This window comes from Chanodichthys erythropterus, chromosome 2, assembly GCF_024489055.1.
Source record: "Chanodichthys erythropterus isolate Z2021 chromosome 2, ASM2448905v1, whole genome shotgun sequence".
Taxonomy (NCBI): domain Eukaryota; kingdom Metazoa; phylum Chordata; class Actinopteri; order Cypriniformes; family Xenocyprididae; genus Chanodichthys; species Chanodichthys erythropterus.
This window is the reverse complement of record NC_090222.1, coordinates 39,588,137-39,610,992: the sequence shown is the minus strand read 5'-3', so window position 1 is coordinate 39,610,992 and position 22,856 is coordinate 39,588,137. Positions and strand designations below refer to the sequence as shown.

The 22,856-nt window shown below is 34.6% G+C and overlaps 2 protein-coding genes across 9 annotated transcripts; both read left to right on the top strand.

The window, feature by feature from the left end:
- Window positions 1-217: 217 nt before the first annotated feature.
- On the top strand, window positions 218-16,586 carry brd2b (bromodomain containing 2b). Of its 8 annotated transcripts, none has more exons than XM_067397984.1 (12): window positions 218-345; window positions 2,432-2,723; window positions 3,036-3,173; window positions 3,368-3,515; window positions 3,660-3,835; window positions 5,743-6,195; window positions 8,657-8,785; window positions 10,396-10,659; window positions 10,851-11,083; window positions 11,260-11,612; window positions 13,405-13,533; window positions 15,345-16,586. In XM_067397984.1, exons 1-12 carry the CDS (start codon window positions 314-316, stop codon window positions 15,470-15,472), a joined length of 2,475 nt encoding a protein of 824 aa, XP_067254085.1. In that variant the 5' UTR covers window positions 218-313; the 3' UTR covers window positions 15,473-16,586. The 8 variants fall into 8 exon arrangements, with proteins under 8 accessions (XP_067254085.1, XP_067254103.1, XP_067254077.1 ...); XM_067398002.1 differs by having other exon boundaries at window positions 11,260-11,591; window positions 15,342-16,585; XM_067397976.1 differs by having other exon boundaries at window positions 15,342-16,585.
- Window positions 16,587-18,318: 1,732 nt separating this feature from the next.
- On the top strand, window positions 18,319-21,996 carry si:ch73-31d8.2 (H-2 class II histocompatibility antigen, A-U alpha chain). Its single transcript, XM_067397939.1, has 4 exons — window positions 18,319-18,403; window positions 18,505-18,759; window positions 20,081-20,365; window positions 21,842-21,996. The coding sequence occupies exons 2-4, from the start codon at window positions 18,516-18,518 to the stop codon at window positions 21,973-21,975; spliced, it is 663 nt and encodes a 220-aa protein (XP_067254040.1). The 5' UTR covers window positions 18,319-18,403; window positions 18,505-18,515; the 3' UTR covers window positions 21,976-21,996.
- Window positions 21,997-22,856: the final 860 nt, after the last annotated feature.

Here is a 22,856-nt window from a genome sequence, read left to right as displayed (position 1 = left end):
TTAAAACATTATTATTGTTGTTTAATTATTGAAGAAACTCGCTAGATGGTAACCGTGAGTCATACACAAACTCCCTGGGCGTGTCTAACTCTGGAACGGCGTGACACTAAGCCAATGAGGAGACCGCTTAAGAGGCGGGACGAGTTCTGATTGGTCGTTGGCGTTCTTATATAAAAACCCAGGAGCGGAAATTGAAAGGCGCCATTTGCTAGTAGGACGGCGCGGGGCAGCTCGAGTAGAAGGAGTTCAATAACAATAAAACGGGGGCGAAAACGCAGGATTCCGCAACGCAAAACAGTCGCGATCCATCCGAATGGAGGCAGCCATCAGCCCGTCTCTTGACAGGTAGTATTGGCGCGCCTTCGGAGCCTATAAACTAATCCTATGTGTGTCTTTAATCACAAAGGAGGAGGAAGAGGGAAGGAAGCGTTTGTTTACAAGTTGTTTTTCTCTCTTAAATGGGAATGTGTCTCGTTAAAACGGCTTTGCATCTTTTTAAACGAGTTCCAGCCTCTGCAATAACAGCATGCAGCGAGCATCACTGTTACTGCATCATTTCCCTCCGCCATCTTCAGCATTTAAAGGGCTACACTCACTGTACCAGTGTGAATGAATGAAGCGGCTCTGAGGCGGTATTAAAGCGGCTGTGGTGATTCATGTGCCCGCTGGCCTGAGCTGATTGGGCATGAATGCAGTCAACACTTGTTTACAAACAGAGGATAGGCGGGACAGACTAAATGATGACATTTACTGTATATTACAGTGATGATTTAGTCTTGCTGCTAATGCACCATTATTGTCCAAAGTGTTTATCGAATTATTGTGTCAGTAATTATTTCATGAATTTTCTTAATGGTCCTCTTCACTGCATGAGTTTTATGCCTGTGATTTGCTGAAATTGATGGTGGAAGCAGACATTAGAATGGGTTTAAAATGATAAATGTTTGGGATTTTTCCTACTGTTTTCCAGTAAAAAGGTGTTCATGAAGGTTGAGTGTGTGTATATACACACACACACACAGTCAAACCAAAATGTCTTCAGACACCTTGAACATTTCATTCATTAATACAGTTTATTTACTAAAGTTTAAAAAATGGTAATAAAATATAAGATCTCAGAGTTAAACTGTGTCAGAAAAAAAATCTTAATTATGTCAGGTAACACTTAAGCAAAACATGGTCTGAATAACTTTTGGTTCCAAATTTTTTATAAATTTTACTGACTTACATAAATGAACTATAGTGTCCTGTGCCCACTAGTAAAAATATATAAAAAATATCTAAATAATTTTTGGTTTGACTGTGCATTTCTTGTGTAGCAAATCATCACAATAGATTAATTTCTGAAGGGTACACACATACATATACATGAAATTTATTGTTGCCATGTAAATTATAATCGTAAACTAATATATATATATATATGTATGTATGTATGTATAATATATATATATATATATAACGCTATTTTACCTAGTATCTTAGTCTATTCACCATTTCCTAAAAATATTTATGTGTGTTTTTTATATATACATTTATTTATTTATATATCTATTTATAAATATACAAATAAATATAAATAATAAATGTGTATATATTTATATATTTATATTTATATATATATATATATATATATATTTATATGTGTGTATTTATATGTGTGTATATATGTTTGTTTGTATGTATATATATATATATATATATGTATGTATGTATGTATATATATATATATATATGTATGTATATATGTATGTATATATATATGTGTATATATATATGTATGTATATATATATGTATGTATATATATATGTATGTATATATATATGTATGTATATATTTATATGTTTATACATTTCTATATCTATGAATATATACATTTATTTATGTTTATTTACATATTTGTTATTTGTTTATGTTATATATATATATATATATATTTGTTTTTATATATAATTTATAAATATACATACATTTATTATTTATATTTAAGTTTATATTTTTGTTTATCTATTTTTATTTATATATATATATTTATATATGTTTATACGTTTATTTATATATCTATGAATATATACATTTATATTTATTTATATATTTGTTATTTGTTTATTTATATATTTACTTGTGTGTAATATATATATATATATATATATATATATATATATATATATATATATATATATATATATATATATAATGTAATATAGTTTGCTATTCAAACTGGCTGTCTAGTTGTGCATTATATATGTTTTATATGTGATGTATATTTATTCATGGGGAATTGTTGTAGCTACAGTTTTCACTAAACAATGCAATGTAATACAGTATAATTACATAATTTAATTCATATATATATCTTCTTATCCTTCAGACCCAATGTTAACTGCTGCATCTCGTGTGTTTTTGTTGATGTTCTGCTGGTGTCCACAGCAGCTCTGTGGGAGTGAGCCTGTCTGTCATGAGTGGGATGGAGCAGAGCTCAGGCAAGCGTATTCGGAAACCTTCGCTGCTCTACGAGGGCTTCGAGAGTCCGTCTCTGCCCCACGCACCTCCGCCCGGACCTCCTCCGCCCCAGCAGCCCCCAGTGAAAGACCCCAGCCGACAGGGGCGCACCACCAATCAGCTGCAGTTCCTCCACAAGGTCTTGGTGAAAGCACTGTGGCGGCATCATTTCGCATGGCCTTTCCATGAACCCGTGGACGCGGTCCGACTCAACCTACCTGTGAGTGAGCTACTTTGTGATCGTAAATCACCCAAAAATGTAAATTCACCCTTTTATTACTATTTTTTTTATTACTTTTATTACCCCTTTATTGTAGTTTTGATTAAAAAAAAATGCTGCTTGGGTGAGCAGAAGAGACTTTATATGCATGTTGTTGTCTGTTGTATTTAATACGATCACTTTCAGACTGTTGTGACCGTTGTGGCGGCTCATATTACCAGCAGTCTGACTGCATGTCTACAAGCGTTTGACCTTCCTCATATTCATATGCACAGATGATATGATCTCCAGTGATGCCCGTTTTGCTTTCAGGACTACCATAAGATCATTAAACAGCCGATGGACATGGGCTCAATCAAGAAACGTCTGGAGAATAACTACTACCGCAGCGCCAGCGAATGCTTGCAGGACTTCAATACCATGTTCACTAACTGTTACATCTACAATAAGGTATATTATATTTTGTAAGTTGTATTAATATTTCACAATTTTTACTATATTTTTGATCAAATAAATGCAGCCTTGGTGAGCAGAAGAGACTTTTTTTTTTCAAAAACATCCTCAAGCTTTTGACTGGTTTGTACTGTTTAGACACAGATGCATGTCAACAGAGCTTAAATCGTAGAATGTAAATTGTTTTTCAGCCTACAGATGACATTGTGCTGATGGCACAGTCTCTGGAGAAGGTCTTCTTACAGAAGGTTGCCCAAATGCCCCAGGATGAGATCGAGTTTCTCCCTCCTACTCCGAGAGGTAGAGGAGCTAAAACCATCAAAGGCCGTAAAAGCAGAGGTGAGAAACACAGTCAAATAGTCACATGTAGTGTCGCATTTGTAGCTTATTCTTGGCAAAAACAATTAATCAGTTGTTCTGTCACTTTGGCAAAACTTTTTAATCATTGCATTTTTACTAATGCTAATACTTTATTTCCGTCAGGAGGAGGAAGTGTTATTACAGCTCACCAGGTGCCTGCCGTGTCTCAGTCGGCGTACTCTCCTTCCTCACCCGAGACGCCAGATTCACGGTTTTCCACCCCTCCCCAGACCCTGCTGAGCAACACCGGCCCTCCTCCGCCGCTGATGACCCCTCCACCCACTCAACCCACTGCAAAGGTACACACACACACACACACACACACACACCTTATAGCACACGTTTTGCATGGACTGACATTGGCCGTCATCATATGTCTCATCTGAAGTTACCTGTTGATTGTACAGAAATTTATATTTATGCATTTATTTAAGCCTCTGGTGCTCTTCACATTGGCGGTCAAAAATTACATTTTTTTTTATTTATTATTTCAATTAAATGAATGTGCTATTTTTTTAATTTGATCGTTTTTTTTATTTAATATTTTGCATTTTTAGGGGTACTAAATTATATTTATAGAATAGTTATGATCCATTTATTAGCTGTTAATGACTTTTTGAGCATGAAAACAACATTATCATGTAAATCTTGAATGCTTTGGAGCAAAACCTTAAGTTGGTCTGTTTTTATGGAAGAAACTTGGCAGATTAGTGTTGAAAAAAGTATAAAAAAAAAATGAAACTAAAATAAATGTATAGAAGTTTGTTTATTCATAAAAATACTATTTTTATTTTATTCAAAATATATTTTCTAAAACATGTTTTACTCTAAAACTGAGAAAATCGAAAGCATAAATGTAAACAAGTTGTTCCAAATTTGAGGTTGATATCTCAAAAGATGAGCTTTTAGTAAGATTTTGTTTGGGTGCAGTACCAAACGCTTCCACTAGATGAAATTCACTTACCATTTGTTTCCAATGTGCTCATTTTTGACCATGAGGAGCACAAGTGTGGCTATATCAAATCATGTCCAAGATTTTTTGTGTTCACATAGCATGTGTCAAAAACCTTTACCAACTTTCATTCCATTTTAAGTAAAAAAAAACAATGGTAAATTTTTGGGTGAGAAAAGCATTTGAATTTGCCTCGAAACTAATAACATGGCTGTGAGATCTAGTAAGAAGCATTCAAATTCAGCGCAGAATTCTCCGTTATTATAAACCATCGACATCAGATCAAACAGTTCTGATGGGAAACCAGGAGAAACACTGTGCCATAGTGTCATAGAAGGCTTTTCACTCCACAAATCACCAACATTCACCATAAATATTATCTAATTTAAATGTCATTTTTAATTTGATGACCAAAAACATTATTTGTTCATCCTTCAAAGATTGTCCCCATTTGTAAAACTAAAAGTTTCAAGATGTAAGAAAACACTTTGTAGCAAACAAACACTTTAATTCCATGTCTTTTTTATTTTTAAATTAATTTTTAAAATTAAATTATTTATTTATTTTTATTTTTTTAAGAAAAGGTGTTTAAGCTGTAGTAATGGGTAAAAAGTAAAACATCAACTGTTAACTTTTTTGACTGTTGTTTGTTAAAAAAAGCAAAAAACATGACATAATTACCACTATAACCAGTAGATGGCAGCAGAGGAGCACTTAATAGCCATTTCCACTCCCTAAAATATTCTTTTCACACATTTTGCTTTTGAATTTATATTTAAACATTATGAAATCAAATAATCAAGAAATGTAATTTTGTCAAAGTTTGGCACTTTTTTTGTACTGAAGTATGAATTTGGAAAAGTAACATGAAAAACACTTTTCTTCAAATTGCGACTGAATTTAACAGAAAGCGAGTAAAGAGCGCTCCTTTTATAATCACTAAAGCTGTCGATCAGTTTGGTTTGATACTACAGAATTACATTTAATGAGAGTAGAATATTTAAAAATTTTGCGCGTTACTGTTTTTTTTTATATTTTGCAGTGTAAAAAAAAGACTAAATACACCGTAGATGTAGTTCATGCTACTTGTGCACTATATTCCAAGTCTTCAGAAGCAATTCAACAACATTGTGTGAGCAAAACACTGAAATTAAATTAAAAATGTTGCCTTCTGCCATTGCTCTCAACATTTTCGGCTTCTGTAGATGTATGCTGTTATTACACCCACTAAAAGAGAGCCTGTTGTCTCTGCAGAAGAAGGGCGTGAAGCGTAAAGCCGACACCACCACTCCCACTACGCTCAGCTTCCCCGTGACCGCGGCTGCTCGGATGGGAGGCATGGGAAAAGGTCACGGATCGGCCGGAGAAATGCCCCACTCTCTGTCCTCCATGCCTGTTGACTGTTCTCCCAGTATGGGCGTGAACGAGCCCACCCACCTCCAGCCCGTTTTGGGACGGCCGCTGTCTCGTCGTCCAATCAAACCTCCGCGTAAGGACCTGCCCGAATCTGTGCGGCCCCATCAGCCCTCGCGGCGGGGGAAACTAAGCAAGCAGCTTCGCTACTGCAGCGGCGTCCTTAAAGAACTGCTGTCCAAAAAACACGCAGCGTACGCCTGGCCCTTCTACAAACCCGTGGACGCATCAACGCTGGGTCTGCACGACTACCACGACATCATCAAACACCCCATGGACCTCAGCACCATCAAGGTGACATGCATGAACCACACCTGCCTTCATATTCACACAGAACTGGACCAACTTTGTGCCGTCTGGACGGCCATTTATTAGTGTATCATTGATTGTATTTATTGTGTCATATTGTCAATTTTTCCTCATTTTGACCTTTTACTTATTTCAATAATCATTTGGGAGCTTTTTATTTACATTAAGCTAATATTCTTGATACAGAATTGGGGTAACACTTTAGTTTAGGGTCCAATTCTCACTATTAATAACTGGTTGCTTATTAGCATGCATATTATTAGGATATGGGCTGTTTATTAGTACTTTTTTCAGGTATTTTGGATTTATTTAAAAACCTACTTTTGCGAACTAGTCTTGGGTTTTTGGCCCGATCAGAACCGAAGCAGTGCAGCAAGATTCTCTGGAGTCTGATCAGTAATTATCAAAAAAAGTTGAAATGTCAATTCACGGTCCCTAAGGGGCGCCAAAACGTTCAAAGGGGGCGGAGCCACTTTTATTGAAATGGCTATAACTTGGGAACGGAATGAAATATTTTCATCAAATTTGGCACACCTATGTAAGAGCTCATTCTGTGGTCGTGTGCAAAAGGATGTGGCGACTGGCCACTTGGTGGCGCTATAACAGGGAAAACAATGCATGAAAACGGCTTTAACTACTTCACCTTTTGTCCGATTGACTTGAAAATTGGCATGCAGTGACTTTGTCTGAGGTGCCTTGATTGTCTATGAGGACATTGACGCATCTCAAAAAACATGTCCGCCATCGGCCAATGAAGTTTGAGCAGCTATCGGACAAGGTTAACAGAGGCCGATCGGAATGAAACTTGCTTGGCCTGTGAGAATTTTGAAAGAAATCGGCCACCGGGGGGCGCCTTCATGTTTTTCACATGCATAAGGGATCATGTATCGTGTGATTTAAAAAAAAAAATAAAAATAAATAAAATTCAACACACGCCCACGACATTCGTACCACAATGCCTCTAAGACCGCCGCTGTCCATCAAATCGTTCGTTAAATATTGGGGATTATTTAAAAAGCCTACTTTTGTGAACTAGTCCTAGGTTTTTAGCCCGATCAGAATCAAACCAGTGCAGCAAGATTCTCTGGAGTCTGTGTGTCAACAATTATCAAAAAAAGCTGAAGTTTCAATTCGCGTCAAAACGTTCGAGTGGAGCTACTTTTACCAAAAAGGCTATAACTCGTGAACGAAATGAGATATTTTCACCAAAAATGGCACACTTATGTAAGAGCTCATTCTGTGGTCGTGTAAAAAAGGACGCGGCGACTGGCCACTTGGTGGCGCTATAACAGAGAAAAAGCATGAAAACGGCTATAATTACTTCAACGTTAGTACGATTGACTTGAAAATTGGCATGCAGTGTCTTTGTCCTAGTTGCCATGATTGTCTATGAGGACATTGATGCATCAGCCAATTAAGTTTGAGCAGCTATCAGACAATGTTGTTTGACTGTAAGAAGTTAGAAAGAAATCGGCCACCGGGGAGGCGGCTTTGCTTTTTTAACGTGCGTAAAGGATCGTGTATCACTATTATGTTTCACACATGCCCATGACATTCATACCACATGGTTGAACTCCTCATTCTGAGCATCTTTGCCTGTAAGATCACCGCTGTCCATCAAATCGTTTGTTAAATATTGGAGATTATTTTAAAAAACAACTTTGGCGATCTAGTCCTAGGTTTTTGGCTCAACCTCAATAACTGTTGACAGGCTTTATAAACCACAGATTTCCTGTGGTAAATTGCCTGTATTGGCTGTAAATGGTCTTCCACGATGGTTACAGGCTTGCTAAATAAAACATAATACCTTTTTACGCATGTGCTTAAAGACCTTGAAACGCTGGAACCCCAATAATTGCTGCTAAGTTGACAAAGGTGACGTTAAGATTTTATTTCAAATAACGCTGTTCTTTTGAACTTTCTATTCATCAGTGATAAAATGTGTATCAGTTTCCAAGCAAATCTGAAGCAGCACAACTAGTTTCAACATTGATAATAATCATAAATGTTTCTTGAGCAGCAAATCATCATATTAGAATGATTTCTGAAGGATCATGTGACACTGAAGACTGGAGTAATGAGTAAGAGTTACATTTTACTATGAATTCACATTTTATCTCTAAATGATGCATTATGATGGCTGTATTACCCTATATATAAATATATAAACATGGCTGTGCATTCCTTAGATGCTGGGAACATTGTTTTCAGACATAATAATTTACTTGTATTAGGTTTAGCATTTGGATATATATTTAGACATTATTAAAGATAATAATTTTTGTTTTGTTAATTTGAAGTGTCAGTCTTTGCATTATTATTACCGTCAGATCTGGACACATGTATATGCATTCTTTCTCCCACTGAAGATTTTTGGCTCTGGAAAAGTCCTGATATAAAACACACGAGGTGATGTAACACTCCTCCTCTGTTTTGTGTTCCTCAGAGGAAGATGGATGAGCGCGAGTACAGAGATGCCCAGCAGTTCAGCGCTGATGTCAGACTCATGTTCTCCAACTGCTACAAGTACAATCCACCAGATCATGATGTGGTCTCCATGGCACGAAAACTGCAGGTACGTGAACTCGACTGCCTCGTCTGTTTTATATAAGGATGCACTGATGTAGAGAGAATTTATGGACCATAAATAGACTTAGATATTTTACAAAACTTGCAGTTTTCCTTTTATGAAAAATGTGTAAAATGCTTTAAATTGCCATATTACCTGAATTTACTGAAATTTGCTGAATTTATTGAACCGGTTATGAATTAAATTCACTGAAAATGGCCTGGATATTATATTGACCACCACAATACAATATGTAATGTATAATTTCTAAACACCCCCCCACCCCTTTTTTTTTTTTTTTTTTTTAAATCTAATTTCATGTGGACCCTGATAATTATGGGGGGTATCTAAGATGTACTAACACTGTAATAGGTATGTTTATTATTCAAAAAAGCCCATAAAATAGTACCGCAAATGTAAAGTAAGATTTACTGACATCTCAACTTTACGGTACAGTTTTATATCTTTTAGATAAAAATATAAATTTTGACAAACTGCTTGAAGTCATTTTTTATGTTTTATGTCCATCTAGGGGTGAAAATTAAAGGCTTAAATGCAAAAAAAATCTTAATGATCCTAAAATAGGCTGTTTTTGTGCAAACAATTAAGTGATTTTAACCTGGACATAAGACAGGTTTGTCTTACGTAGTAATTGTTTTACTAATAACCAAGATGATTTATATATTAATATATTTTTTATTTTATTTTATAATATTATTTTTGCTATTATTATTATTATTAGTAGTAGTAGTAGTAGTAGTACTACTCATTACTACTCATCATTTAAATAATTATTAAATACTTTATTAAATTCGACTGAAACTGAGTAATTTTTAAAAAAAAAATTTAATTTTAATATTTTGCTGTATTTTTATTTTTTATTATTATTAGATGTTGTTTTTATTATTTTTATTATTCATTTTAGTATTTTGAATTTATTTTTTGGGGGGAGAAAATAAAGCCTTATTATTATTTACTCCTAATATTAGCCTAGTCAAACTGAGAGTGATTTAAATAGTTTATAATTTAAATAAAATAATTATTTTGTTGTATTTAAAAATTATTTTATTATTATTAGATGCTGTTTTTATTATTTTATTATTCATTTTAGTGTTTTTAAATATTCTTATTTATTTAAAACAAAGCCTGATATTGTCAAACTGAGTGATTTTTAAATAGTTGATTTAAATAAATAATTATTTGTAGTATTTTATTTTGTTTTATTATTATTATTATTATTATTAGATGTTTATTTTTATTTATCATTCATTTTAGTGTTTTTACATATATTTTTTATTGAAGAAAGCCTGATATTATTTCTCTTAATATCAGCCTTGTCAAACAGTGATTTAAATAAAAAAGGTTAAATATAAAATATAATATAAAATATAATTAAAATAAAATAATATATCTAAATATAATTTTTTTTTTTAATTAGATAAAAAAAAAACACTTTGGCTTTTATTATAGTGACATATATTGTAAATTTTCAAGTGATCAGCTTTTATTATATTAAGTTATACATTATTTTTTTAATTTTTAAAGTTCATTTTTGCTATATGTTTTTAAATGATTATCCTCATGCAGTTTCTCTTTTTCCCTCTGTCTTTCCACAGGACGTGTTTGAGTTTCGCTTTGCAAAAATGCCTGACGAGGTTTCGGAGGAAGAGGAATTGTCTCCTATGCCACTGGGACGGAACATGGGCATGCTGGGAATGCACCACTCCTCCTCTTCATCATCCTCTTCCTCCTCTTCATCCTCCTCTTCATCCTCGTCAGAGAGCGAGCCGAGCAGCGACAGTGAGCCGAGCAGCGACAGCAGCCCGAGCTCGGACAGCGAGGAGGAGAGAGCTCAACGCCTGGCCCAACTACAGGACCAGGTGTGTACTCAGGTACACAGACCTTCCTGTTACGCTCAACTTCATACATGCACATGAACAGCATGAAATCAGATTTTACTTTGATAAATGTATGAGGATGCCCTCTATTGGTCAGCTACATGCTGACAGATATTCATCTAGTAATGATCACAGCACAACTGGATGATGGTAAGCCTGATCTTGTGTTTCAGCTCAGAGCGGTGCACGAGCAGCTGGCCGCCCTCTCCTCTGGCCCGATTGTCAAACCCAAAAGGAAACGAGAGAAAAAGAAGGACAAGAAGAAGAAAAAGAAGCCTGAGAAGCGCAGAGGAAGTCGAAGTTTGAGTGATGAGCGGGACAAAATGCCTAAAAGCAAATCGAGCCGAGCTTCACTGTCATCCACACAGAGCAAGAAAGGGCCGGCCAAGAAAAGCAGCAAGAACAAGTTAGTTTTTCCTTTCCTATTGAGTGATTTTTGATATTGGTAACTGAAATATTCTGTTTAAAAAATGTTCAGTTGCCGGCCCCAAATGTTCAGTTGCCGGCCCAAATCTTTAACCAGTAACTTCAACCTCCCAGAGTTCAGCATTATCATTGTCTTTTGTTTATTTACTCTGGCAGGAACACTAAGAAATCAGCCTCATCGTCTCGTTTTGCGGCCGCCGCTGCTGCCGCCGCCGCCGTCTCCTTGCCTCACTATGACTCTGAGGAAGAAGAGGACGGCCTTCCCATGAGTTACGACGACAAGCGGCAGCTCAGCCTGGATATCAACAAGCTGCCCGGGGAGAAACTGGGGCGCGTGGTGCACATCATCCAGTCGCGGGAGCCCTCGCTGCGCGACACCAACCCTGAGGAGATCGAAATCGATTTTGAAACGCTGAAGCCGTCCACGCTGCGAGAGCTGGAACGTTATGTTATGACCTGTCTGCGCAAGAAGCCCCGCAAACCGTATGGTGAGCTGAGATTTAATGCTTGTAAGTAAGGCTGGATGATGTATAGCTTGAAAAATCAACATTTTCAGTCAATATAGAGCTGCACGATTAATCGTTAAAAGAGTCGCTTCAAGATGAACACACCTATTTATTCAATTGATTCATCTAGTAATGAAACAAGTCTTTATGAGTGAGTCATTGAATCATTAATTCAAGAGATTCAAAAAGTGTTTCATCCATTAATGAAACAAGTGACTCCTTTATGAGTGAGCGAGTCATTGAATCATTCATTCAAGAGATTCCTTCAAAAACTGATTTATCCAGTAATGAAACAAGTCTTTATGAGTGAGTCATTGAATCATTAATTCAGTAGATTTGTTCAAAAACTGATTAATCTAGTAATGAAACAAGTGAGTGAGTCATTGAATCATTCATTCAATAGATTTGTTCAAAAACTGATTAATCCAGGAATTAAACAAGTGAATTCTTTGAGTGAGTCATTGAATCATTCATTCAATAGATTTGTTCAAAAACTGATTAATCTAGTAATGAAACAAGTGAGTGAGTCATTAAATTTTTCATTCAAGAGATTCAAAAACTGGTTCATCCATTAATTAAACAAGTGACTCCTTTATGAGTGAGTGAGTCATTGAATTGTTCATTCAAGAGATTTGTTCAAAAACTGTTTCATCCAGTAAGGAAACAATTGAATTCTTTGCGTGAGCGAGTCATTGAATCATTCATTCAAGAGATTCCTTCAAAAACTGATTCATCCAGTAATGAAACAAGTGAAATGTTTGAGTGAGTCACTGAATCATTCATTCAGTAGATTTGTTCGAAAACTGTTTCATCCAGTAAGGAAACAAAGTGAATTGTTTGACTGAGCGAGTCATTGAATCACTCATTCAAGACATTTGTTCAAAAACTGTTTCATCCAGTAAAGAAACAAGTGAAGTCTTTGTGTGAGTGAGTCATTGAATCATTCATTCAAGAGATTCCTTCAAAAACTGATTCATCCAGTAATGAAACAAGTGAATTGTTTGACTGAGTGAGTCACTGAATCATTCATTCAATAGATTTGTTCAAAAACTGATTAATCTAGTAATGAAACAAGTGAGTGAGTCATTGAATTTTTCATTCAAGAGATTCCTTCAAAAACTGATTCATCCAGTAATGAAACAAGTGAAATGTTTGAGTGAGTCACTGAATCATTCATTCAAGAGATTTGTTCAAAAACTTTCATCCAGTAATGAAACAAGTGAATTGTTTGACTGAGCGAGTCATTGAATCACTCATTCAAGACATTTGTTCAAAAACTGTTTCATCCAGTAATGAAACAAAGTGAATTGTTTGACTGAGCGAGTCATTGAATCATTCATTCAAGAGATTCCTTCAAAAACTGATTCATCCAGTAATGAAACAAGTGAATTGTTTGACTGAGCGAGTCATTGAATCATTCATTCAAGAGACTTGTTCAAAAACTTTCATCCAGTAATGAAACAAGTGAATTGTTTGACTGAGTGAGTCATTGAATCATTCATTCATTCAAGCTGATTAGTAATTTTTAATTTTAATAGCAATTTATATTGCTATTAAATCCAGTTTTTTTTAATAATTCAAACGAATTCTTAGTCTCTATTTTCTAAAAAAAAAAAAAAAAAAGTGATTCTCAATTTACCCTGAATCGTGCAGCTCAGCATCCCAATATTTTTCATATGCATTGTGATTTGCAATTGTTTATTAATTTAAACTTGCTGTCAAAGTCAGTTATAATGCATGTTTTAGCTGGGACTATTTGTGCATAAAGTCTAATCTAGATCCCTCATTTGTGCAGTCGTGAAGAAGGGAGGAGGCGGAAAGAGCCGAGAGGAACTGGCTCTGGAGAAGAAGAGAGAGCTGGAGCGGAGATTGCAGGATGTGAGCGGGCAGCTGAACTCTGGAAAGAAACCCCAGAAACCCAAAGGTAGGCCTGAGACCAGCTGCAGCTGCTGTTATGTCTTGGTGTCCAGGACTGAAGAATACGTGCGGTCTGATGGCCGGAGGCTGCTGTAATGGAGGTTCAGGCCAGTGTTGTCTTTATGGGATCAATTTAGTTTGTGTGTGTAGAGCTGTTGTTGAACAAGCAGGTGAAAATGAGTACACAGGACGAGATCTTGCACTCAAAAACAAACACACTGCACTTGCTGCAAGATGCAGTTCAACAGACAAATACTTAGAGCTGCATAATTAATCAGTAAAAACGAAATTGCAATTATTGCTTAGTGCGATTATCAAATCACAAAGGTTGCAATTTAATAAATTAATTAAATATATGCACTTCATTTTTCAGAGTGAAATGCATCAATCTGTTCAGCTCCTGATTTGGTGTTTTCAGCGTCTCAGAGCAATAAATGCTGCTCCACATGAACTCCATCTCTGCATTCACTCCGAGTTTAAATCGCTTATAACACATATTTGGGAACCAAACATCTTCACAAGCTTGTAAAAAAATACAAAAAATACAATCTTGATGGTAATAAAGACAAGTCATTTTAATGCTTTACTTTAAATTAGAAATGATCATTATTATTACTAAATAAATTATTAAACATAATAAAAAATATCACTATTGTAATAAAAATAAAATATGTATTTAATAATATATTAATATAATTGTATAATTATTTTCTAAATAATAATATTAATAATAAATGTCATAATTACGTATTTAATAGTCATATATAGTAATAATAATATTATAAAATATTTTATATAATTTAAAAAAAAAATTTATACTAGAATTTATTTTTTATTAAAAAGCAATATTTCTTATTTTGCTTAAATTTATTTAGTAATAATCACAAAAAATTTGACCAGATTGTGCATCCCTAAAAACAAGCACAAATTTGGAGTTTTTTTTTTTATTCTATTTTAAATCGCAATCACAATTTTTATCGGAAAATTTGCAATTTGTTTCTTTTTTCATATGCATCATGATTTCTAATTGGTTATTTATTTATTTATTTATTTTTCCCAAACTCCTGCAGCTCTACAAATACTCCAGTATGTCCATCATGGACCAGAATATGGTTTTTAATCCATGTCTTTCTGCAGATATACACATTTATAGAGCCAAAAATATTGAATTTCTCTCATAGGTACAAGTTGTATATTGTATAAATCCTGTAGGGATTTATATAAAATTATAATGTAAATCCTATAATTTTTAGCCATTTATATATTTTTATTCATATTTAAATATATATTTTTTAAATTTATAGACATGTATGAAAATTACTCAACCTTTTAATAACAAGATATTTGTTTTTATTAATTTTTCCGTTTAACTACATTTGTTAACATGAATTAAAAATAAACAATACTTCTACAGCATTTATTAATCTTAATGTTAATTTCAACATTTACATTATTAAAATCAAATGTTGTGTGTGTTAACATTAGTTAATGCACTGTGAACTAACATGAACAATGAACGACTGTATTTTTATTAACTAATATTAACAAAGATTAATAAATAATACTGTAAGAAATGAATTACTCATTGTTAGTCCATGTTAGTTAACTAATGTTAATGAATGAGGCCTGATTATAAAATATTACCAATATTCCTTGCAAAAACATCTTATATATGTATTTTAAAAATATACTTTGTCCAATATTCACAAACATGTTGCTAAACATTTTCCAACCTCTATTGTTGAGCCCTGCTGAGTTGCACCTGCAAAACCAGTTCCCTTCACGAGTGAAACCGGTCCTGATTGTGTCTTTCAGTAGAGAAGCCCAGCGGCGTGGATCCTCACACGATGGCGTCACGCCTCAGCGCCAGCAGCTCCAGCTCAGACTCTTCCTCCTCGTCCTCGTCCTCCTCCTCATCTGACTCCAGTGACTCTGACTCCAGGTGAAGGGGACGTCTGGAAGGCACAGGAAGTGGTTTCTCCACGGCTGTGGGCCTCCGTACACCCGTGTTGTTTTCCGTGCCTCCTGATCCCAGGAACTCTGTGCTTACTGTTTACTTCAGTGTAAAAAGATGTATATACTGTGTAGGATGATTTTTTTTCTTTTATAAAGAAGACTTTTACCAAAAAGCCCATAATGGGAAACTCAGATGAGCGTGTGTATTCATAACTACTTTTCTTAGTTGACCGCTTGTTGTTTTGTTTTGCTTCCATTTTATTTACTTCTCTCTGCATTGCTTTAAATATCAGGGCCAGTATTTGGATGTCATTATGAGCAACCAAAACATGCATGAAGGTTTATAAAGGACCTTCAGAAGGGATTTCATGGGCGGCAGAAATTACGAACTACTTTGGGTTTCTGTGCTACAATGCAATGGGTGTTCGTTGTGTATGTACAGTATGAAAGAATAATTCAAGCAGTTCAGTAACTCTCCGTACGGCTTTGCAAACTGCTCTCTAGCTACATTTTGATATTGCTTTGATCTGCAAGAAATTTATTTTATCTTATTTTTTTACACGGTCAAATCAATGTTAAATTCCACAATTTGTCCAAAAAAAAAAAAAAAATTGTAGTGACGATGCATTAATCTCTTGCATTAATAACAGCCATAATGCCTCACTGGATTGGAGGAGATGGACTGGATTTGTTCTTGAGCACTAGAGGAAAGCTACTAGATTCAGTGGTTTGAATTAGCTATTTAAGTTTAACGTTAACTTGGGCGTTGATCTGGTTTGTAGTGGAAGACTATAGAGGCGTCGCATTTAAGCAATAGAACCCTGATTTATGTCCTGTATATAGAGTCCAAAATCCTGGTTTCGCTTCTTTCTTTCTATGCATTGCTTTAACCTCTCTTTTCTAGAATATTCTTTTTGAATATATAAGACTGACAGATCATTGTGACATAATATTCCTTATCTGCAGTATAATTAAGAGTTTATGCACTCCAGATTATACGTTGGTTTTTATTTGGATGGAAATACAAATACAACAAGTGAACGGTGTGATGTGGTGTTTATTTAATATTTTATTTATTCGTTTTATGTATTTATTTTTTTGTGTTTGGTACAGGCAAAGTGTGTTCACTCTGAGACCATATTTGCAACACCTCCGGGTAACCATTTTGGGCATCCGAGCCCATTTCCGCCACTAAATAAAAAAATAAAAACAGTAATTGCAACTTTTTATCTCAGAATTCTGACTTTTTTTCCCTCACAATTGCGAGTTAGAAAGTCAGAATTGCGAGATATATACTCAATTGTGTGGTTAAAAAAGTCAAAATTCTGACTTTTCTGACAATTGTGAGTTTATATCAGAATTCTGACTTTATATCACACAATTGCGTTTATATCTCAGAATTGTACCTTTATATCACGCAATTCTGACTTTATATCATGCAATTGTGAGTTTATATCTCAGAATTGTGACTTTATAGCATGCAACTGCGAGTTTATATAAAAATTGTGAGTTTATATCAAAATTCTGACTTTATTTCATGCAAATGCAAGTTTATATCTAAGAATTGTGACTTTATATCACGCAATTCTGACTTTATTTCATGCAATTGCGAGTTTATATCAAAATTGTGACTTTATTTCATGCAATTGTGAGTTTATATCTCAGAATTGTGACTTTATAGCATGCAATAGCAAGTTTATATCAAAATTGTGACTATCACACAATTGCGAGTTTATATCTCAGAATTTTACCTTTATATCACGCAATTCTGACTTTATTTCATGCAATTGCGAGTTTATATCAAAATTGTGACTTTATTTCATGCCATTGCAAGTTTATATCTAAGAATTGTGACTTTATAGCATGCAATTGCGAGTTTATTTCAGAATTGTGACTATCACGCAATTGCAAGTTTATATCAAAATGTGACTTTCATGCCATTGCAAGTTTATATCTCAGAATTCTGAGTTAATATCATGCAATTGCAAGTTTATATCTCAAAATTGTGACTTTATAGCATGCAATTGTGAGTTTATATCTCAGAATTGTGACTTTAACTCGCAATTGTGAGGGGAAAAAAAGTCAGAATTTTGAGGAACGTAGTCTTTGGTACAGTTAAGCAGCCTCGCAAATCAGGAAATACTAGGTTTACTGTTGTGGGTGTTTAAATGCTATTTACAAGTAAACTTAGTCACTTTGAAAATACAGCATGTGCTTTCAGTTTAGCACAAGGGCATGTTTTGATTACTTGTTATTTTACTGGGTTCCCCCAGTCAACAGGGAACTTTTTTTTTGGGAAATTTTCACTCATGCGTTTAAATTTCCATTGATTTTACAGCTAATGATTAACTATATTAACGTTCACACCAGCGGACAATCCGTTTATTCTTGCGCGCGCTGCAATTGTGTGCCTTTTTAAATGCTCGCGCTCTTTAAAGCAGGATGGATGCTGATTGGCTGTCAATGTTTTTATCGTTCATCAGCTGGAAAAATATCGCTCTGAAAGCCAACAATATTCTCTGTATCGCTATTTATGGTGTGGACTCTGATATTCTTTTATATTTAGAGCGATTTTTAAAACTATATCGCTATAGTTATCGTTGTGTACGGGCCTTGTATTTAATTTTATTTACCAGTTCATATTAGATCTCGGTCAGTCCCGAGCGTTTATAGTTTCTAATATCTTTGAGAATACAAACAATGGTTTCATGCATCACAAAAGAAGGGAAACCTGATTATCAGATGGAATTCGGTGCTCTAGTTTCTATCAGGCATGAGGAACCTGTATGGATGAGGAAGTAGGCTAAATATTACAGTAATATTACCTGTCTGTGGCATTCGGCTGTTGACACTGAAATGCTGCGCGTGATCTTTCTCATTTGCAAGTTTTCAGTTTTTTTGGAGTTTTTCGAGAGCTCAAGGTAATGATTTTATTTTTTTGAACCTGCTGTTCTGAACATTTGAGTTTGTTTCTGTTTATAATCTCGTGTTTATAGTTAAACAGAAGGGTTTCCTCCCTCAGGGAAGCATTTAATGCGTCAGCTGACCTACTGTCATATAGAGATGATGGACGCTGGTTTTGAGCTGGAGTTTGACGGCGAGGAGCTCTGGCACGTGGATCCCGTCAGATACATCGCAAGACGGCGTTTGCCGGAGTTCGCCGCAGACTGGAGCCTCGACCGCAATCTGCCTTCTCAAGCGCACTACTCCATCGGCACCTGCTTCTATAACATTCCGTACGGTGTTAAAGGAGAAAATAATCCTCCTGAATCCATCGGTAAGCACTGCGGATGAGTGTAAAGTCATGACTGAACTATTTCATATTTATTTCTTAATCAAGCTTGTCAAAAAAGGCATCACCAGAAAAGAAAATGAGACCTATTATATGACTTCAAATTGACATTACTTTTATTATTTACACTACCGTTCAAAAGTTTTGGCTTGGCATGATTTGTTACTAATTTTTGAAAGAGTCGTTTATTTGATCAAAAATACAGTAAAAATTGTGAAATATTTTTACAATTTAAAACAACTGGTTTCTATGTGAAAAGTAAAGTGTAATTTATTCCTGTGGAAACCGTGATACATTTTGTTTTTCAAGATTCTTTGATGAATAGAAAGTTCAAAAGAGACACATTTATTTGTTTATATATATATATTATAATATTCATATTTTGTAACCTTGTAAATGTATTTACTGTCACTTTTGATCAATTTAATCTGTCCTTGCTGAATAAAAGTATTAATTTCTTTAAAAAAAAATGTATTATAAAAATTACATATTGTTGTAATGCCTTTATGCTGATTTTTTTTAAGCATACAATTTTTTTTTTTTTCCCCTCTGCATGTCATATGCGGGGCTTCGTACATTTTAGGGTACATTTACACAACAACGATGTACTAAAAACGGAAAAAAAAATTCTTTGTACAGATGAAAACTTTATCAAAACTATCCCTGCTCACACGAATCCGCAAAAATGACTAAAAACGCTGCATTATGCATGCCAGACAAGTAGATGGCGATGTCAAAGAAAGAAAGACCATGCGCATACGCATTCAGAGCACTCGCGTCAAACACGCGTCCCTATCCACCTTATTTTTACAGTTTACTGCAGTTTGATATTCTTCTCGTTATTTCCTTGTAGTGGCTAATAAATCGAAAGTCACAGAAAACACGTAAAAAAAAAAAAAAATAAGGTGGATAGACTAAACATGTAATACGCATGTGCATGACATCACCGTTTTCACAGATTCACATTTTTGCAGTTTACAAGAAGACGGTAGCGTTTTCAAAAACTTGCACTTTGAAATCAAGTTTGCGTTTTCAGGTCACCAAAATGCAGATGTCGTCTAAATGATTGGCCAAAATGCAGTTTTCAGTTTTTAGTTGAAAATGTAGTGTAAACAGCCCTTAATTTGTCTCAAAATTTTCTTAATTCTCCTAATTTTTTAAAAATATTTTGAGATGAAAACGACATCCGCCATTCAGTCAACCATAATTCCCGGTTAGGCCCTAAACAAACAGCACTAGATGAGCAGTGATGCTCAAACACACAGATGGTAATACTGTGTTATTTGACATCTGTCTGACTCCACAGTCCCTCCGACCACACTGCTGTACACTAAGAGTGACGTGAAGCTCGGTGTTGAAAACACCCTCATCTGTTTGGTGACCCACTTTCACCCGCCGCCTGTGAATATCTCGTGGACCAGGAACGGAGAGCCGGTGAGTGAGCTGGACGTCAGTGAGACGCAGTATTACTCCAACCCGGACTTCAGCTTTCGCGTTTTCTCCTACCTGAACTTCAGTCCTGAGCACGGAGACATTTACGCCTGCACCGTACGACACCGGGGACTGCAGGAGGAAATCACCAGGTTCTGGGGTGAGAGGCTCTTCTTCTTTTCTTCTCGATTTACAATCAGAAAATTTTGTAAAGATTTCCAACCACGAGTAGTTGCTCAAACTGAAGAATGATCTTGCTGTGTGAGAATTTCATCAGTGTCGACTCCGGTTTGAACAATGTAAGGCTGAACACTTTCGTCATTTTGGCTGCGTGAGATTCTCCAGCTTTGTTGTTGTTGAGCTGTTAAAGCTCCGCCCTCTTCTGGAAAGGGGGCGGGAGCAGCAGCTCATTTGCATTTAAAGGGACACACACAAAAACGGTGTGTTTTTGCTCACACCCAAATAGGGGCATATTTAATAAGCTGCTATTAAATGATCTGTGGGGTATTTTGAGCTGAAACTTCAGACACATTCTGGAGACACCAGAGACTTATATATTTTTTTATTTATTAAAAAATATATTATTATTATTATTATTATTATATTACATCTTGTGAAAACTGGTTCTAGGGCACCTTTAAGATTAATAAATGCTTTAGAAGTATTTTTCATTGTTAGTTCATGTCAACTTATATGATGGAGTAATGCTAACAAATTGAACCTTATTGTAAAGTATTACCAAATATTTGTATATTATTTTATTAGATAACACTTTACAATAAGGTTTCATTTGTTGATATTAATTAACTACATTAGTTATCATGAACTAACAATGAATAATACTTCTAAAGCATTTATTAATCTTAATGTTAATTTCAACATTCACTAATATATTATTAAAATCAAGTTAATCTGTTATTTAGTGGATTCAAGCTGACATGAACCAACAATGAATAAACAATTGTATTTTTGTTAACAAATGTTATCAAAGATTAAATAAATAATGTAACAAATGTATTTCTCATTGTTAGTTAATGAATTGACTAATGTTAACTAATGGAACCTTATTGTAAAGTGCTACCATAATAATAATAATAATTCAATATTTATTTATCAACTAACAGAAAATGTTGACCCAAATGCAAGATAAAAAGGTCCTCTTTGAGCCTTCAATATTACATGATATTTAATGAAAAATCAATGATGCTATTCATGCATTATTAAATATTAATTCAGTATTCAAAACAATTATGCACAGTAATGCACACTTTAATATTATTTGTGAATCAAAAGCATACTGGAATGCATGATGTTGTAAAAAGTTCAGATATGCATTGTTTTTATTTCTATACTATTGATTTTTGAGAAATTCTCAGTTTTTCATTCTCATTTTCATGATTTATCACATAATTTTTTCTTTTGTCAAATCAACTTCAATAATTAATATGGTTCAAATAAAATAATATTTTGAGTTTCTGTTAATTAAACCAATCACCTTCATAGTATTAACTCAAAATTTTTAATTTCAATGAACTCAAAATTTTAAGGCAACCAGGTTACTTACTTTTTTAATTTTTTACTGTGAGATGTTTTGAAATATTCAGATTTGTGATGTGCTGATGTTTGTGTCGCACAGAGATGGAGGTGCCGGAAGACTCTCAGAAGGTCGAGACAGCAGTGCTTGTAATCGGAATTCTTGTAGGATTTCTGGGATTTGTGGTGGGAATCATTCTCATCGTAAAGAGCAAGATGGAGCTGCTGGCTGTTTGATCCTTCTGCCACAAACATCATCCTCAGACTGTCAATCATTTGTTTATTCTGATTTTTAATATGAATAGATGTAACTATTTATTAAAGATTTTAATCTTTTATCATATTCGTTAGTTTTTTTTCAGGATGTCAGAATGGAAAGTGATTTATTGAGAATAACCTACATTTTCTTTAAACATCTAGATTAGATTGGAGAAATAAAATCTAAAATATTACTTCAAAGATGGCCAGTTTTTCATGTAAGACGTTATTTTAGCATCATGACAACATCCATTTTAACCTAAATAAATGTAATAATTTCAAATTCACCTCTATTTTTGCTTAATTATGATGGCTATTATGATTTCCATCTTTATAAATGCATAATTGAAGGAACAGCTCATTTAAAGACTCACTACTTCAGTAATTTCCATAGCACTTCTCAAATCATCAAGTACGTGCGAAGTATTTATTTGCCGAGAGATGACGTTTGCATCGCTGTTCTGCTGATGCATATTCATCCTTCAGTTCAGATTGGCATTATGAACTAAGCAGATCGAGGTAATTAATTCATCTACAGTTTGGGCTCTGACAGCAGCAGATAAGCAGGCATGTGGGGAGAGCAAAGCTTAATTGCATTAATTAAAGAGGGCTGGATAATCCGCCTAGACTGTGTTCACGTTTACAGTGATTCCTGATTCAAAGCGCTGCTCTGTTTAAGCTCAAAAACTACACTTTAACAGGAGATTCGAGTGGAAAAGAGATTAATGAACTTGTGGATGTTTATATTACACATACGACAGAAATAGCCTACAATGTGTGACGATGGTATCAGATTATGGAAGGCCAATAGGGCCAGAATGTGTGAAACTAATGCCGGGTTCAGACTACACAATATTTTT